General features: G+C 35.8%; 1 protein-coding gene across 1 annotated transcript in view; it reads right to left on the bottom strand.

Moving 5' to 3' along the window:
* The window catches only part of WDR27 (WD repeat domain 27), a 111,210-nt gene that overhangs the window by 39,765 nt on the left and 52,496 nt on the right, over positions 1-18,949 (bottom strand). Inside the window, exons 22-23 of the mRNA XM_071807302.1 lie at positions 14,202-14,304; positions 2,571-2,669 (exon numbers count right to left, since the gene is read on the bottom strand). Of these exons, the coding sequence (XP_071663403.1) occupies positions 2,571-2,669; positions 14,202-14,304 (202 nt within the window). The remainder of the gene's footprint in view (positions 1-2,570; positions 2,670-14,201; positions 14,305-18,949) is intronic.

Here is an 18,949-nt window from a genome sequence, read left to right as displayed (position 1 = left end):
AAGCTAAAATTGTGAAAATATCTTGAAAACAAATCTAAGATAAATGCAAATCTTCTACCTTATTCCCCTTCTCCAGCTTTCACAGCAACCATTTTATAAATCATTCCAGAGTACCATATGATGAAAGCAACGGTGCCCCGCATCAGTAAAAAAATCACTAATATACCTGTCCAGGGTTTTTCCCTCTTTTCTGGAAGAACATTTATGCAAGTGAGAGTTATAATAATGCTTGGAACAAACTACCTCATGGACAGGTGCTGGGCAAGCAACCACTGAACTGGAGTGCTGCCAGTACACCTCACTCTTGGCTGGATCTTTCCACGTCAGAAATCTTAGCCATAATGTTCAAATTTCACTCATCAGCCACTTCCCTTTTTTCACCCGTTGCTTCTTCCCCTGCCAGTGTTTCCCTTTGAATGCAATGGGGCTTTGTGCAGAGGTTATTCAGAACCAAATATAAATCTTAACTGTTTTCATTCAAACCGAATGAAACAAGAGTAGTGTCAATTTTAAATCCATAACTAGTGGTAGTAGTAGGTATAAAAATCTTTCAGTGTTGGAAGGCCTGGCTGCCTAATACAAGTCTTTCTTCCAAGGCACGGGATTATTCTTTTCTGATTTGTGGTTTTCTTCTTTTCCACTCTACAAGCTTATAATTGCATTTCTTAGCTTCTCCTAGTGCCTTTGAAAGTAACAACCTGCTAAATCCAATTTTGGAAAGGCCAGGACATTTTTTCTCTTTTGCTCTGCAACTCCCCAAAAATATTTATTTACAAAGCATTTCAGAGTGCTTATTGTACAGAATGACTTGGTTAACAGAACTTACATTTCAGCAGTAATCCTTCAAAGGAGCAGTTTCTGCATATTCCTTGTTTTTTAGTAAAGGGCTCCTGATAACATCAGCTTCTAAATCTTATCCCAGAACTGTATCTATAAGGAAATTTGTCATCCAGTTCAAATCCACAGCTCTTGCTTCTCAGGAAAGTGCTCTTCAAGATAAAGGGTTTCTGGTTCTTGAACTTCAGATTTGACTCTTAACCATAATACTAAACTGACTGCGGGAAGTTTCACAAAGTTCAATATTAAAGACATTGTGCCCCAAGGCACACTTTCAGAGTTAGATCAGTCTGGCTTGGATCCACAGTCAATATTTATTTTACCATTTATGGATTCTGCCCCTCGATCAACAACTGATTTGCCTGAACTTAGTTACTTCGAAGCCTTGATATTGCAACTGAGCCTCTAGACTTTTAACAGTTAAACTCTGCTAAGACATTTTCCATCAAAATGGATTGCAACAGCTGGATCACAGATCAGGATGCTGCAAGACTACAGTCAGCTCTATTATCCAGTATATAACATCCTTTTCTGAAGAACTGTGTTCAGTGCTAAACCTGAAACTAGTCTTAATCTGTGTGCAAAATTTAATAAACTATACCATTTCTTTGAATATAACATTGATGAATCCTAAGAGCAGAAATACATAATGTTCACCAGAAGATAGCAGTTAACAATTTCTCAGTTCAAACAACATATATACAATCAATAAAACTTCCAGAAATTCAGAATCACAGAAATGTTAGCATCTTTACTTACAAATGGAAGGAGATATGTAAATGTGACAATACTCCCACATATAAAGAACTTATATGTATTCCATAAATATTTTTAATAGTAGCAAGTAAAACCATTATTGAAGAGGTTACAGCGCACTCTTTCAGATATATATATATGGTGATCATTGTTGTCTCTTTAATGGAAGGAGAAGTGTAGAAAGTAGAAACCTTCAATGAAGTTTCAATACATCAAAACAAAAATGGTATGTCTAGGATTCAAAACTGTATACAAAAGTATATGAAGAATTCACACGTTAAACTAGCTGTAGGGAAGCTCTGGTTTTGAGATAAAACTTAGAAAACAGACTCCTGTGTATATATTGCAGCAGTACAATTAAACCATTACACTGAAATATAGTGTTGTTAACATATTATCAATGATCAGTAAAAAAAATAGGAACTGTTATTGCCTAATACCTCGCTTCTTTGGAGAACTTTTTATCTATAGATATCTGAAAGGCTCAAAACAAAATGGCAAGAGTTTTTCAAAACATTGGGATAAAACTATTTCACTATTTATTCTGACACAGCGCATTTAAAATAGAATTGTTTTTTGAAACTTACAAGCTTTTGAGTAATTACAGCAGGCCTGAGCCCCTCGCTATTTCCTTGTCCCTAATTATTTCTATCTTAAATTCTCTGTATTAGGAGTGGTCTACTCAGGTAATTTGAGATGGATGTACATCTTCCCAACATCCAACAAGTACAGGTTTGCAGCAGTTCCCATGCTGCAACTCCTCTTTGTAGGCAGTTAGACAGAGCAGTTGTCTGTAGCATGCAGCATTTTGTATGAGTTTATAACTGACACAGTAACCACACTATAGTTGGAAGTAGATGAACAGACTTACAGATGCACAGTATATTGGTAGGTAAACAGAAGAGTAGTAAAAGGCAAGTTTACAGTGACGATTTTACATATTTTCATTAAAAAGAGGAAAAAAAGCAATGACTTACCTGTGGAGATGAGGGACTGAAAGCCACATTGATGACAGATTCTGTGTGTCCTCCCAGTTTATGTGAAAAAGTGCTTGAACGCATCTCATATATGAAAGCCTGAAAAACAATGAGATTATATTTTCACTTTAAATAAATATATCACATTCTAGAAGCACTAAGTTATAGTATAAGATGACTAAAGATTCAGCCTACAGAGACGTTAGAAAAATTTTGTAATATCTAAAGAGATATAAAAGTCATCAACATCTCAGAACTGATTTCTATAACTCAGGATAATTAGGAAATGCTTAAGTTAACTTGAATGAAAAAAAATAGAAAGAGTTATGCAATTTTTTAAATAACTAAACATTAGGTATAAATCAAACAGACAGGTAAAAAGGCCCTTTAATAATATATTTTTAAGGATGTTCTTCAGAATTAAAAGCCTTTCTTCTAAGTAGAAATATGCAGAATCTAAAACTTCAGTTTCTAAAACTCTTATGTTTGACGCTACATTAAGTAAAATTTTTCCATTTCTACATAGGTCTTTGCAGTTTTTAATTGAACAGCATAGAATTCAATAATACATCAATTCTATTTTGAGTGATATGGGTATCATTAATGACAAAAAGCTTACTGCCTGCATTTACTTCTCAAAAGAAAAAGGAAAAGTGCTTTTCAAGGAGTAAATAAAATTTAGTAGCAAAATAATTAAGTTCTAATTGGTACAGCTTCAAATAACAAAAAAGTGCAAATGCAAAACTGCATTAAGAAACGATCCAAAGTTCAGTGAAAGTCATAGACATACTGATACTATGAAAATGGTTTGATTGTGGTATTAAATTAGCATTATCTTACACAAACAAAACAGAAAATGTTTTAAAGGAAATCGTGTAGCATATTTCCCCCACATAAGAAACATTTGTGAGAAACAAGTCCAGACATATTGGATTGTTTTAGACTATGCCTTAGTTAGTAAAAATAACAATTATTTGCCGGATACAGTCAGACAGTATGTATAACAAGGTATATCAGAAAAGACACATAACATATGTAGAAAATACACAGACTTATTTGGTACACTAAAAATGTTCATCTCAAAAGAAATAAAATTGTAAAGCTTGCAAAAAAAATTAGACAAAGATGAAAATCCAGACTTTACATTTCAATTAAAAAAAAAAATATTCCATTGTCTTTATTAAATCTCTGTAGTTAAGACTATGAGCATGGAAGACTATAAGCCTAACGTAAACTAAACCAAACTCTGCATAGGCACTATTACAACACCGTATTTCTCTGTGGCTTAAGTTTTTTGTTGATAGTGTCCTAAAATGAGCTTAATCACTCGGATCCAAGGCAGCTGAGTTTTCCCTAGCAGATGCCAAACTGCTACAAGATATACGCCCCAAAAACTTGTGAACTCAACTAACAGTCTTCCCAATTCATGAAAATATTAATGAACCAATGTAGGTCCTGAAAAACGCTTAATGCCTCACTCAGAAAAGAAATCTTAGCCAACTCCAAAGATTCTTCAGTCCAAACAAGCACTGAAAAGCAAACCAAGAGGTCAACTATAAATCTACTCAATTGCATCCAGTTTATATACATCACGTATTCTGGATTCAGTCCAAGATATGAAATTAAAATGATCTACTGGCATAAATGAAGCACCTAAAACCAGACAGAAACGTAGGTATCCATTTTTAACCTCTGGATCTTTTGTAGCATTCCATACAGATATTGCCATACTAACTGGGAAAGTAGCAGAGTCTTCAGTAATGTGTTAAAATCATTGTGTCCTTCCTAAAAGGTTATGGCAAATGCTTGTTAATTGGAAATTCTGCTTTAAAAAGTAAGGCTCTCCTCCACGCTTTTTAAACATCTCAGAAAAATGATCATAATAATGAGCATTTGATTGTTGGTAATAATACTGTACCATGGCTCAACTGGTATCAAAATTATCATATGCCAATACCAATGCGTTATGTCAGTACTTGTATTGTTCTGTGCTCTTCTTCAGAGTCAAGCTGTGGTGCTTTGGGAGCAGCACATTAATTTTTGGCTTAATTTCTATGTCCCAATTCCTCTCTGTAAAACAGGTGTGATAATATTTCACTGATTTTTGAAGACGAAACCAATGTTTGTGAAACCCAGGTGTTCTAGTAATTTATGATCTTCCACACAGCTCCTAAATCAACCATTTGGCTCATACCTTTTTTTCAAAAAATGCCTTGAAGCAGTTGTGCAGCTTCAGTAGAATTTAGCAAGTGCGTACTCGGTTGTCTAAAAAGAGGTGTTAGCTAATCACACTTCTCAATCTAAAAAGCATTCAAACTCTTACCTCCCACCTTTCAATAAATGCTCCTAAGTGTTGGGCTGGGGTGCAGCACTCTGCTGGATTATCACATTGTATAACAAGATTCACCAGGCCAGGAAAAAGTAATGACAAGCAAGTACAGAGAGAAGCCCACCTGTAGCAAACCACTGAACCACTCATCAGCATGGGACTTTTATTCTCATCTTTACTACAGAGACTATTTTCATATCGAACAGCTGCTAAACAAAACACACAGAACATGGCTGGAACACAGCTTTCCTACTGTATTTCATTTGTATTATTCTGTTCTAATAGAACTAGTGCTAAACTTCTTTCTGATACTGTATTTCTAGCCCTATACACCTTAAATATTTAGGTGTGGTGGTTCATCTTCAACAGAAGAAGTGGCAGAGTCCCTAACTACACCCCAGAATAGTTCATTATGTTTTGGTAGCTATCATCTTCCCTTCCAATAACTGTGCTTTTAAGGAAAGTAATAGCAAATATTTTAAATCAGGGTAATTTTTTATATGTAACACAGTAAAATGTGATTAAAAGAAAAACATCATCATAAAAATTATATAAAAGCAGTTTCTGTTTAAGTAACTCTGGTCACAGATATTTAAGCTAGTCAGTGATATATTCTAAATTCTGAGAACAAAAGTTAACTTGATGCAAGATTGAAAATAAACTTTTCAGTAAAACTATTTTTAACTTCAACAGTGGAAAAAGAGAAATGACATTCAGGTATTCATAAGAAGTGGAATACATCCAGTATAAACTCTCTCTGAGTATAGTCTGCCATCATCCTAGTTTTATTACATTTCTGATGTCATTCAAAGTGTTTTTCTATTCTATACTTACTAGAATTTTTTAGCATATTCTTCTCTACAGAAAAAAAAAAAAATCAGTAAGTGAATTATAAATGATACCATAACACTAGCCACAGAAGAAAAAGAAAAGTTGAAAATATGCATTCAATGACAGAGAAAGAATAGACTTTTAGCAAACCAAATGTAATAAAAAAGAAAGCAAAACAGTCTAGAAAGTACTCACCAATACCCAAAATGCATGTGTATATGATCTGTTGTAGACTTTAGCCAAAGTCAATCCCTTCTTTTTATATTAAGACCAATTTCTTGTAATAAAAATACTGAATCAGTATATATTGGTATTTCCTTTCCTTTTCTGTCCAAGGGTCAGCCAAAAGTAAAAATCATTTACCTGTATCAATAGCTTCCAAGCAAGTTTCCTACACGCGTAACCACATACTTAGTTGTGTTTCCTTTCACTTGAAGTTTGAAGAAAATTTGGACTAGTCAGTTTTCATTAACCCACAGTGTGAGAGTGTATTTAGCATTTTATATGTATATACAAGCTTGTGCTTTCTTCTTTAAATTTGTAGCAAGAGATGGGGAAGAAGGGTGAAGGTCCCTCCTTGAGGGAAGAACTTTTATCCAAATGGAAAACTACTTAATTCTACTGCATTGGTAGAGAGAGTATGCTAAATAAATTGACTTTATCTGCAGAGTTTCACTATAAATTCTTTACTCTGTTTTCTTATACAGGGCCCAGAAAAGCAACACCAGTTTCAAGAAAAACCCTTTGTAAGTGTTGTGGCTCGAAACTGGAGCATATATTTAACAAACGGATCAAGGTGGGCGGGGGTGAGGAGGCAACAACAACAACAAAAAACTAACACACAGAAACCACACAAAAACAGAAAAGAAAAAAAAAAAAAACAACACATCAGGTATCTAAGATTTCTAATTTGATTTTATGGAAATAGAGATTCTTTCTTTAGAAGATTTGCATAAATTGGTCAAAGTCAACCCTTTCCTGCAGCTGGTTTCTCTAATATTTCAAATGAGCTACAGAATGAGAGAGTCAAAGAATAATTTTGATTGGAAGAGACCTTTAAGATCATTGAATCTAACCATAACCTAACTCTAGCACTAAACTATGTCCCTAAGAGTCTCATCTATACGTCTTTTAAACACCTCCAGGGATGGTGCCTCCAGCACTTCCCTGGGCAGCATTAAAGTCTCTTGATAGAAAAATAAATAAATGATCTTGTTTACACTTTTATGAAAGACATCTGGATTTATTAATGAGACATTAGTCTCCATTCACCTCCACTAGTGCCATCAAACCTGATGCACACTTCCCCACTACATGTTTTAATTGTTTGCCTTGCACTCCACCAGCCCCGTTTTACACTGGGGCACATCTCCCACTGAACCATGTATTTTTCCTTCATCTCAAGCTCAGAAAGCACCTGGACTACTTAAACTAAAATGAAAAAGTATCCTAAACACTGATTAATGTTTTTCAGTCCTGAGATATCTTATACACTTGCCACATGGTAGCATGGAAAGTCTATCCAAGCCTGTCACCAAAACATTGCATACAATTTGGCCTCTCAGAGTCCCTTCCCCTTCTAATGTCACTTATGGAGCTCCCTTTCTGGTAGTCACAGCAAATTGCTCACTACAGTGAGACTGCAGTTTCCATTTGAGCTCCTTTTACATAACTACAAAAGGAGTAACAGCGAACATTACTAATGTTCTTTATTATTAAAACAGTGAATATTATCAAGATCAGTCACGTTTCAAGATACACGGGATGCTTTTCAAATGGATCAGCATGCTGACAGTTATAACTAACACACTTTGAATTTTCTTCACTAAAAGGGTTACATAAACAGATCTAAACCATATCTCAGATTTTCCTCTGTAAGCCACCCTTCTTAGAAGCTTTTCCTGATTTTATATTTTCTATTTAATTAGCCAATTTCAAAGCCTCAAGTATATGATTGTTTTTATTTGTCTGCCTGTGGAATTTATATAGCACCAAACACTACTGTATTTAGGTTGCTTCTACTTTTATAACATTCTTAGGTTTCGTAGAGTGGACAATCATTACTTGAAGATTTTGTTCTAAGAAAATTTACCTCATCTCTCATTATGAAGCATCATGGATGGATCACACCCACTCTGGAAATGTCTCTTTTCTGACTACTGCTAAGACTGTCACTGTATCAGCTGTACCAAAAAATGCACTCCCTGTTAGAGAGCTGGTGTTGACGGTCTAACAAAAATACTGCAAGATTCACATTATGCAGAGGAACTTCATTCAGATGCTTAGGCATAACAAGGAATTTTATTAGCTTTACAAACAAATTTGTAAGCAAAATGCCATCAGTTAGCAGGACTATGAGCGTATGTAAACATGATACAGAAAATTCAGCTGCTGTCAGAGTTGCTGATGAAGAGGTATACATATAGAAAACACAAGCCCTGTGGGTATAAATCTATACATATCCACTTTTAGCATCTCACTGCTGCATGCATACCAAAGTGAACCTTGAGTATTCTTATCTATTTTGACTTACTGTTTTGACTACATTTGAAAAGAGTATTTTCTTTAAAATTACTTTTCTTTAGCAAAAAGGTTAAATTCTCATACTTCCACCCAGCTCTCAGACTTATATCAGACTTAAAGGTTAACAGGGTAACACCCTGTAGCCTCATAAAGTTCAGTTTGACAGGCCACTAGGAAAAAGGGTGTTCTGTAGTAGTTAAATAAGCACATGCCTATAGCCAGCAGAAAATCCTTCACTGCTCTCAACTGCTAGTCTGGTTTTATGGTGGTCAGGTCTGAGGTGCAGAGGCATAGCAAAAGCAATAGTCTCAACTGACCAAGAAGCAAACGAGAGCTGCGAATGTGCTCAGGATCACATAATTCCATGGTTCATAAAATAATCTATCAAGGCTAAGATTTTCAAACATTTTGAGAGATATACCCAGAGACAGTAAAGTAACAGCACACTGTAAAGTCATGTCTGTATTAACAAGGAAGCAACATTTACCTCTTCCTTCCAGTATAATAGGCCTAAAAGCCAATGATGCTACCAAAGATCCGAGAAATGTAACAAAAAATTGTGTTCTTCTTTGGAAAGTGATAGATTTTCTTCAGCAATAGCTGGAAGAGAGGAAGTCACAGTCTCTGTCAGATTTCCTTCTGCCAAGAAATTCCAGTCCTGTTTTTTCCACAGTAAACGTTACTAATGTTGTTTTCTCCAGATGGTTTCTCTTAAAACCATCTTAATCAAACAGTAGGGACATGTGAAATAAAACTTGAGCATCATATAATTGGGATATCAACAACATTGAAAACCAAAATTGTCCAGATACTGCCTACCACTGCTTCATATTATGCATTTTGTTCTGCAAGCCCTCTGATATGAAGCGTAGGCCAAGACAATAAATACCAGATAAGACCACTATCAGACATTTCTAACAGTAATTTTCCAGTAAAGAAAATGCCCTCCCATTTTTCCAAACCCAGCACTAAAGTCAACACCACAGTATAGTCCGTTCTATTAAAGATACCTAATTTAAACATCAGTGATATCTCCAAGATACAATCTCAAGAAGATAACAAACTAAAGACTCTGAGCTATTAGCATGTCCTGTCTCTTCCATTTACATCCATCCATACCAGAATACCTCTCTCAACTCCCTGCCTCTTTCCTCATCCATACTCTTTTATCTTTCATTCATTAGAACGTAAAAAGTTCTAGTGAAATTGTGGCCTCGAAGGGAGAACAGACAACCACATGATTTTATCATTCATAATTCTGAGTTCTTGGGGTGGTTTTCTCTTTGCTATATAGAATATTCAACGCAATTTTATACGAAATCAGATGCATTATTTAATCTTATCACAACAGAGACAAGGGCGGAAGTATTTAATAAAAGATCAGAGTAACTGCCCGTAGTGGTGACAAATGGAGATAGGCCTCATCTCAATTCTTCTTTTAAAGTGAAAAGGAAAGAAGAAAGATACCATTGCTAATCTCTATTTCATAAATCAGAACTGAGCCACAGAAAGACTAACATGATTAATAATATATTTATGGCAGTCAAGAAACAGATCTCAAACTCCTATCATAATAATTACATTAGGAAGTAGTGCAGAGCAAGACAAGCAAATGTACAGAACAAAATAGGAGGTTCAGAGGTTGACAAGTCAGCCTCCCAATGCATTTGATTTTTTACTTTGAGCTATCTTATCTCTGATTTTGTGGACTAAATACCATTAGTGTATAGAGCATTCAGTTTACTTAAGGAGTTGCTCTTCTATTCCAGCCTCACCTGAGAGGAATTGATCTGCATGATCCAAGACCACTCTGTGATACAAATCAAAGCACAGTAAATGGCAAGAATTGGGAGCTGTGCTTCAAGAAGTGGTGTTCACACTCCTTATTCAAACTAGAGAGCAGTTACTCACTTTGCACCAGTGCAGTGCAATTCGTACTCTAGAGAAAATGTGGGGAAACACTTTAAAAATTAAACTACTTCAAATTATAGAGTTATTTTCACTATGGCTTCTCAAAGCCAAAATATATGTGGCTGAGTAAAGTAGATGATGAGTTTAACAGACAGCAGCATTGCATTTTGAATGCACTTCAGACTGACAAAATAAGAAATATTATTTTTAAAGCTATCCATCTTGATGTAAGAATAGATAGAAATAAAACTGAGTTCTGTTACATAATACACACTTTTTGTGTCTTTATCAAATAAAGTTCTTAGTCTAATCCAACAAAGAAAGTCATAAAGTTATTATGTGATTTGGGACAGTGAATTTTATGACTAAATAAATATCGGGTAGCAAAATACTAAACTATATTGCTTAGCAGGACTGACATTCTATTCAGAATATTAACTTGTGTAACTATTTCAAAATAAGGTGTCACTAACTATAAGGTGTATCTGAAAACAGAGTTTGCAAACACCAATAGGTCCAGGTTTGCATCCAGCCACCATTCACAGGTTTGTAGAATGCTTTGGATATGCTCCCTGACCAGCATGTTTCCAGCATCACCTGCACAATGGGAATTTACTTTAAAATCAGTTTTGCATAAATGTTAACATTCAGGGATTAACAAGTGGTTACTACACTGGTGCTATGCATAAGCATCAGATTGCCTTTTCCTGTCCTCTCTTACTTTTGGTGTTGATGCCCTCTGAAGAAGAAGAAACAATCTTCCTATTCTCTCTACATTTGCTGCCTTCACATTTGGAAGGCATGAACTTAATTCTGGATTTAGAATGTGTTTCAAACACAGTGTTAGTAGGCAAAGTCCTACACTTTGATTAAAGGCATAAATAAAATAGAAGACTACTTCATACATCACCCATGCATTTTTGCTATTGATGTACCAACCTGTTATGCTGAAAAACCTCTCAGTTTGCAATATGGGTCAGTCAGTGTGAACTGTGAGCTCAGGCTTTAAAATTTGACATGGACAGTTTTATGTTAGTAAATTCCATTTCAGCACTAAGATCAAAATGTTCTCCTTAAAGTCTACAGTTCAAAGAGAGCTAGCAAGAATGAATCCAAAAACAATTAAAGAGCTAAATCTTCATTTCTGCATTCCCTACTTTATTTCTGGAAACTTGGTATTTATTCAGCAAGCCTAAAGGTCTTCGAAGACAAAAATGAAGAACCTAATTAGACATGAAGTAAATCAGCAAACTAGAACTACATGGAGCAGAGAAGTTTAGCTATTTCTATTTTTAAAAGTAGCATTTCACGCTCTCCAGATATTTTTGTCCTTTAATCTAAGATTTCTTTGATCAACAAATATTTAGGTAAACATCTTTGTGCAGAGCCCAGGAAGACAGAAAGCTAAACATGTTTAATTATATTGTCTGTTAGTCAAAAACCTCAAACTGTCCACTTGTAAAATGGTTAGAACATAAAATATTATGTGTATTCTGTTAAGAAAAAGTCAACCCATGTCACTTGTGACTTTCAGTTACTTAAGACAAAGAGAAGATTTGATATTAGAAGTGTTAACTTACTACACTTTCTAACCACAATGACTTATGGAAAGTATAATCACAGTTCGAAAACAAGATAGTGTGGCTACCTGTTTTGATCAGACTGTCAGGTCCTGCACAGGTCTTGGCAAAGGTTCTCTTAAAGAAGTTGGAGTAATCAGTGCGGGGAACAATTTCAACCCATGGTTTACAGTGTGTAAAAATCTCATACCAACACAAAAGCAGCTCAAATAAAATCACCTGGTTACTTCAGCCACATGGACGCTATACCAAGTTGTTCTCATATAAAATACGTCATATGCTTTGAAAGTATATAAAAAAGGCAGACTGAATGTTCATCTCTTTGTTTACAACCGCATTTTTTGGTTTTCTGATTCTATGTCCCGTAGGAATATGGTTTTGATTTTGATATTAATTGATGCACCAAACATATTCTTCTGTCAAACACTTCAGATATTGTGAAATATAAAAGGCAATTCAAGATTAACATCTCTCAGTTACATTCCAATTCTGCTTCTTTTGACTTTAAAGCAAAAAACAAACAAACAAAAAAAACCAAAAAAGAAAAGAAAGAAAAAAAAGAAAAAAGTTAACCATAGGGTGCAAGCACTGCACTTGATAATTTAATCTCCAAGATGATTGACAATGCAGTTGCTGGTCAGTGGAAAGTTACATAACTTATTTCCAGAATGTGTTACTTCAAGACAACACTTTGTATCCACACTGCTGAATTTTTATGCAGCTTTTTGAATTCCAATGGACATTCCCTCATAGAATACAATCTGCAAAAATATGTGGCTTCTTGATATTCTTAAAACTGTTCCAGTTGCACATCAGTACATCTGTCAGGATGCTATTTGTTTAACAATATGAATGAACCATTCAGTGTCATGTTCAATTTTCTTTTTCAGAAGGAACATAAAAGTATATCCAGTCTCAACATTTCAAAGAGAAGCCTCCTAAAAATGTACCAAAACTGTATTTTGTCCTAACAGTACAGTTGTAGCAAGAGTCGGAAACTTGACTCAGTTTTCCTGAGGGAACAACAAGAACAATGAAAGTTCTCTACAGACATACGATGCAAATTATGCTAAATTCCAACCCAGGAGCCACACTAAAAAGTATTGACTGGCACTGTTCCCACCAGGGACCACAGGCCAACTGGAGCAGGATGGAGTCCAGATAGTCAGCTTCCTATGTTGAGTAGCCATGTGCCGTGAATTTGGTGTAATGGCAAAATCATGCTTTATACTTTTGTTTTCTTGTACCAGGAGTAATTTCAAACAATAATCTTAATGCAAAAAAGAAGACAAAAGGTCTTGTGACTGTACCTCTTTTTATACTATTCAAAATCATCCTTAATTAGTAATCTTGACTAAATATATCATATGTCATGAGTTGAGATCAATACTAAATGTATTTTGTTTCACAGACAAAGCAAAAAAGCCTGTCTTCTGTACTGCAAACTACATTTTGAAATGCAAATTATCAGAAACTTGAAAAATATAAATTATCATGGAAATGTCAAAAACATAGTAGCTATTGCCCAATCCCCAGCCATCTGCCAATAAAATCTCTAACCTTCACACAATTGGAGACAGTATTTCAAAATTTGCCACAACAGTAAATTCCTCTGAATTTTAAGCTGACCAGAAACCCTGTGTCATAGTCCTGATGAGTCACCTAGAAAGACCTAGAAGAAAGTTAAACAGCTCTCCTACCCAGCTGTTTTGAAAAGAAGTGTTTACAATTAACCTGACCCCAGCCCGGTTTCAAAGGCCGATACTACAAGCTAGCAATGATCTATCCCTTAGCAAACACCAAGAAAAACATTGTGCGAACAATGGAGGACTTACTGAAGTAAAATTAGATTCATACATGAAAAGGTAGTAATATACTTTTACTCAGGACTCTTTGTTAAGTGTAATAATTTAAATACACTTGACACCGAATGAGAAGAGAACCTGTCTGGAGAGGAAAAAAACCACAAAGTTATACCATGTAATATTAAAGTTCTAATTACTGTTGAATGACTTTTTGGTTTGTATTCAGCTGACTGGTTCATAAGAAACCACCCTGTATTTGCAAGCTAGAGCAAATTCATACATAGTTGCTACATAGTTCCTAGTGGTCAGGTATGCACACACTACATAAAGCTGTGCAACAGGGGACACCATTCTTCTCCTCTTTGATGGCATGTGACAATTCAGAGTCAAGTACTACAAAAACTTTTACAAACAAGCTTTCAACAGCTACTTTGAGCACTAAGATTTGGTTGTTTAGGGTTTTTCCAGGCAAAATAAAGAACATACAGATCAGGAATTGTATATAACTGCTACATATAAATGAAGTGTATGAAATAGATCTCAGGTTTGCACATGAAGCTGAATCCTAGAAATATGCATAAAAAGACTACTTTGTGTACAATACGAGTACCTCCTATAGCTTAGGAAAAACGTAAGCAAAAACATTACTTACACATTTGTCATCTGATCCACTGGCTATAAACCGTCCACAGGGAGATACTGCAATTCCACATGGATAGCAGCGGCTGCTGTGTCCTTCAAAACGACGTTCACACCTTCAGAGAAATTTCAGTCTTAAGACTAACTAAAAAATAGCTCTTTTACTGCCATTTTCACAAAATCCTGCTGAAGTCTCACCCATTTTTCTTAGTCTACATATTCACTACAACAAATCCACAAATCAAGTTTTAAATATCTCTGAAGTAGGATTTTGACTAAACCAAAATACATTAAAGAATATTAATTACTAAAACTAAAATAAACACATAAAACTACCCCAGGACAATGTCCCAAACCGTGCTTTAGCATTATCTAGTTTACAAAGAGAAACATAAATAGCATTTAGAAATTAAGATCTGAGGTGCCTACTATTAAGCTCATTTCAGAGCTTTATTTTTATAACCATGAGGCATCATTTCAAAACCTTTGCCTTTATTATGAATCCTATCAACCTGACTTTCTCTTTACAAAACAAAATTATATACTTCGCCGTAATACAGCTGTCAAACAATCTTTTTTTATGTATGCTAGGTCCAGGAACAAATTTGAAAGAATAACGTTTCCTGCCAGCACCTGTGATATACACTTTTTCCTGGCCAGTGAAATCACAGATGCTGTGTTAATTCGACTGACGGAACCCATGTGCAGAAATCTCTAAATTTTTATACCACGTCGTTCTGTTTTAGACACTCATGTACATTTAAAAATGCACTGAATGCCTAGTTGATTTCATTCACTCAGGTGAACAGGCATACCTAAATAAAAACAGTACTTTTTGGTGGATCCAATAGTTATCACTTAGTAAAGCATAAAAAAGACACTTCTGAATGCATGAAATGCATCCTTTTACAGAGCCTGACTCTGAACTTTCACAGATAGTACATATTTAGCTGAATTTCTGTATAACAAAACTACTGATATCAATGGCCATTTTAAGTATACAATAACCACGCCTTTCACCTCAGGCTAGTTCTACCCTAAAACTGTTGTAAATGACCCAATTTAAGACAACATCACAGTTCAAAGAGAAGTAACTTATAAAGACCGTCAATTACTGTGACTAAGATGTAAAAACGTTCTTCAACTTCAGGTTGCACAAAGCTCTTGCGTAAATACTCAGAGACTTTTAAAAACCAACGGCTGCATTTTATCCATTTAATAAGCAGCCTCTACTCAAACTTCCCATCAACAGTAAAGGAGAATTCTAGCTACCTCAGTCTGTTCCCAAATGCATATATGACTCCAAAGGTTAGGAAATGGAGGACAAGTCACAGAATAGATCTTTGATTTATACTTTCAAAGAACTTTACTTTTTCAGTGGTAACTTAAAAGAAAATATAAAGGGCAACACATACTTCCCATACCACAGCCTCCATGGACTCATATAATGATTGCAGTTGGAAGGCACCTCTGGAAGTCATCTTGTCCAACTTCACATAGAGTCAGCTGCTGATGACCATGTCCAAACAGCTTTTGAATATCTCCAAGTGCAAAGCTTTACATCCTCACTGGGCAACCCATGCCAATGCTCAGCCACCAGAAATGGTTTCTGTCACCTTCCCAGGTATCCAGGTGAGGCTGACTAGTCCATAGTTCCCTGGGATCTCCTTCTTGCTCTTTTTGAAGATAGGAGTGATATTTATTTTCATTCAGTCCTCAAACACCTCTCCTGATCATCATGATCTTTCAAAGATAATTGAGAGTGGCCTCACAATGACGTCAACCATCAATGAGCTGAAGGTGGGCTTTAAAGAAGACAGAGGTACGCTCTTTTCAGTGGTGCCCAGCAACAGAACAAGAGGCAATGGGCAAAAACTGAAATACAGGAGGTTCTGTCTGAACACCGGGAAACACATTTTTACTGTGAGGATGACTGAACACTGGCACAGGTTGCCCAGAGAGGCTGTAGAATCTCCCTCCTTTAAGATATTCAAAAGCCATCTGGACATGGTACTGTACAACCACCTGTAGGTGAACCTGCTTGAGCAAGGAAGTTGGACAAGATGACCTACGAAGGTGCCTTCCAACTGCAATCATGTGACTCTGTGATTCAGCAGCAAAGGCATTATTGTAACTTTGGGCAAGTCTTTCCTTCAAACATCTTAAATATACAGAAAGAAAAATGAAGCATGATGTGTTTTATCTGTCTGCTGTTCCCCTTCATGGTCACATGTGGCATTGCAAGATTTTGCCCTCAGTTAGCCTCTTACTGAACATCATTCATTGTGTAGAACAGATGTCTGCCACAATTCAGCCTCAAGCACTTTTTTTCTTGTCTCTACCAGGGTCCCAGCTGCATTGTTTGTGAATTTCACAGTCACCCCAAAAATACAGACCTCAGTGCCTTTCCTCTTTGTCACACATGGACAATGTTTGTAGAAATGTTTGAAGAAAAATTTTCTTTTTAATCTTATACTGGTAAGATACAAAGGCATCCTGTGACAAAAATTTCCTTGTAAGAAAAATAAACAAAATTCATATATCCTCCCTCTCTCCTGAGTATGCCTTCAGGATCACCATTCTTTCTTAAGTAGAGCACAGTTTTTAAGTGTTTAAGTGTTTAAGACCCCAGTGTTTAAGACCCCAATCTCAGGGCCTGTAAAAGCTAATTTCCTCAATGAGGTGTTTCTTTTTCACAGAAGATTCTCCTAATAAATAGCTGCAAACAACTTCCTTTCAAAAGAGTTTTACTCCTCTGCATCTGTGACTCAATTACCTATGAAGGGATGCACAAGAACTAACAGGATTCCAAGGCTTTCACTGATCTTTTCTTTGCTATAACATAGCAATATAAAGCAGCATCTGCATCATATGGCAGTGCCACTTCTCCTTGTGCTATTATGGCCATGGTAGTAACTAACATCCCGGATTCTATTTTCTTAATTGTTTTCTTGTTCAACTTTTCCATTAAAATCAGGATGTATGTTCTATTACAAGTATAGGTACTTCTCCATTCCCTCAAAATTTGCTCTAAAAACACATTTTAAAAAACTGATTCCAATTAAACTTTCCACAGAATCCAGCAGAAAACAATTTGTTATGCAATCTGTTAAATCCAGATATCTCCAGGTATCACAGCAAAGTAAAAAAGTGAATCAAATTTTCTACAATACAGAGATATTATTTTTTTTATAACTTTAGCTTTTTCTAGAAGTTCTCTTATTTCACACTTTAAAAAAAAAAAAAAAAGTAGCAACACATGGTGATCAAATTTATTTTGGATATCACAAGCTTTACGTGGCCAGCTGGCATGCTGTCCAGCCTCTTAAGAATGCTTTTCTGGTCAGAGCTTTTCAGGGGTTACCATGACAAACATCTGGTAATTGCATGGAACAGCAAACAGTCAAGTTTTCCCTGTGTTCTCCATCATACAGCTTTTAGCCTACATTCCAAAATATGTATTTTTTATGTTGCAAACAACTTGTAGAATATCACAAAAAAAAAGTAACATGTTTTCTGTCGTTGTAAGAGAAAGAGACCAAAATGGTGCATGTGTTTATAAATCAGGGAATACTCTCACAAATAAGTCTATTTCTTTCTACTTGCTGCATTAAACATATATCTTGACTGCAAACCAAAGTGTTTGTGTGTTTGGTTGGTTGGTTGGTTTTTAACCACTTTTCCTTGTATTTTATTACTTTGTTCCAGTGCTCTGGTGTTTGTTCAGAAGATTTTCAGTACCAGCAGAACCACTGAGGCTCTATGAAATCTGAATATAACTTAACAGTAGTAGTAGCTGCCTTAGATGTTCTGTATACAAGTTTCATTTAAAACACACATCAAACCCTCCACATAGGAGCTTGGCATGTTTTCACCAACAGCATCCAGCAGGGACTACATGTTCCCCATCCTGTATATTTTCACGAATCCCTAGTCCCAAACTTGGAGGAACTCCAGCCACTGCTTTATGCCTTTTTCCCTCAAAGGTCAAGGGCGGATTAAAAAAAAAAAAAATATATATATATATATATATATTTATATGGCAAATCATGGGATCCTTATGTTCAGAAGAGACCAAAAATTAATCAAATTCTAAGTATGTGTAAATGTGTATCTTGCTTAGGATGATGTCAAGCAGTTAGTTCACAGCAGAGATGCAAACTGAAAAGTATCTGAAAATGGAAGGGCCATTCTTTCAAACTGCATGTCTGACCTCAAGGCTCTCAAAGGGTGATTGTTAGAAATTGTATGAGATGAGTTCCATGTGGCTGCAGGAATTCTACTAAAATACTTTGCCAAGGAAGCTTATGATCTAGTTGCGCAGGATTACAATACTGGTTGGAGATTTTACCCTCATGTCTAAAAGTATCTTAGGACAGCTGGCAAATCTTTTCAAAGGCTGAAGGAGGGTGAAACTGATTTTGCCAGGGATTGTGCATCAAAGCATTATCGCACACCTGAGTATTCTGCAGAAGAAATTCAGTATGCGTAAGTAGTCCAATATTCTTCAAATATCTTTGCTGTGGTCTAATAAGCACCCACTGCCTTTTTTCCAGGAAAACATGAAGAATGGCTATTTTAGCAGCAAACAACATCAGAGCAGCTGAACTTCTATTCCTCAACTGTTAAGAGTGTGAGTCAGAGGCAGGCTCCTCCTGCTGCCAAAGGTGTTATCATGGTGGTGGTTGGCTTGTCCCTGCCAATCACATTACCTGCAACAGTAATCTGCCTCCACACCCCTACCACAGTAGCAACCCAGAC

The sequence above is a fragment of the Patagioenas fasciata genome, chromosome 3, assembly GCF_037038585.1.
Source record: "Patagioenas fasciata isolate bPatFas1 chromosome 3, bPatFas1.hap1, whole genome shotgun sequence".
NCBI classification, from domain to species: Eukaryota; Metazoa; Chordata; class Aves; order Columbiformes; family Columbidae; genus Patagioenas; species Patagioenas fasciata.
The sequence above is the reverse complement of the archived record's forward strand: the minus strand, read 5'-3'. Positions and strand labels throughout refer to the sequence as shown.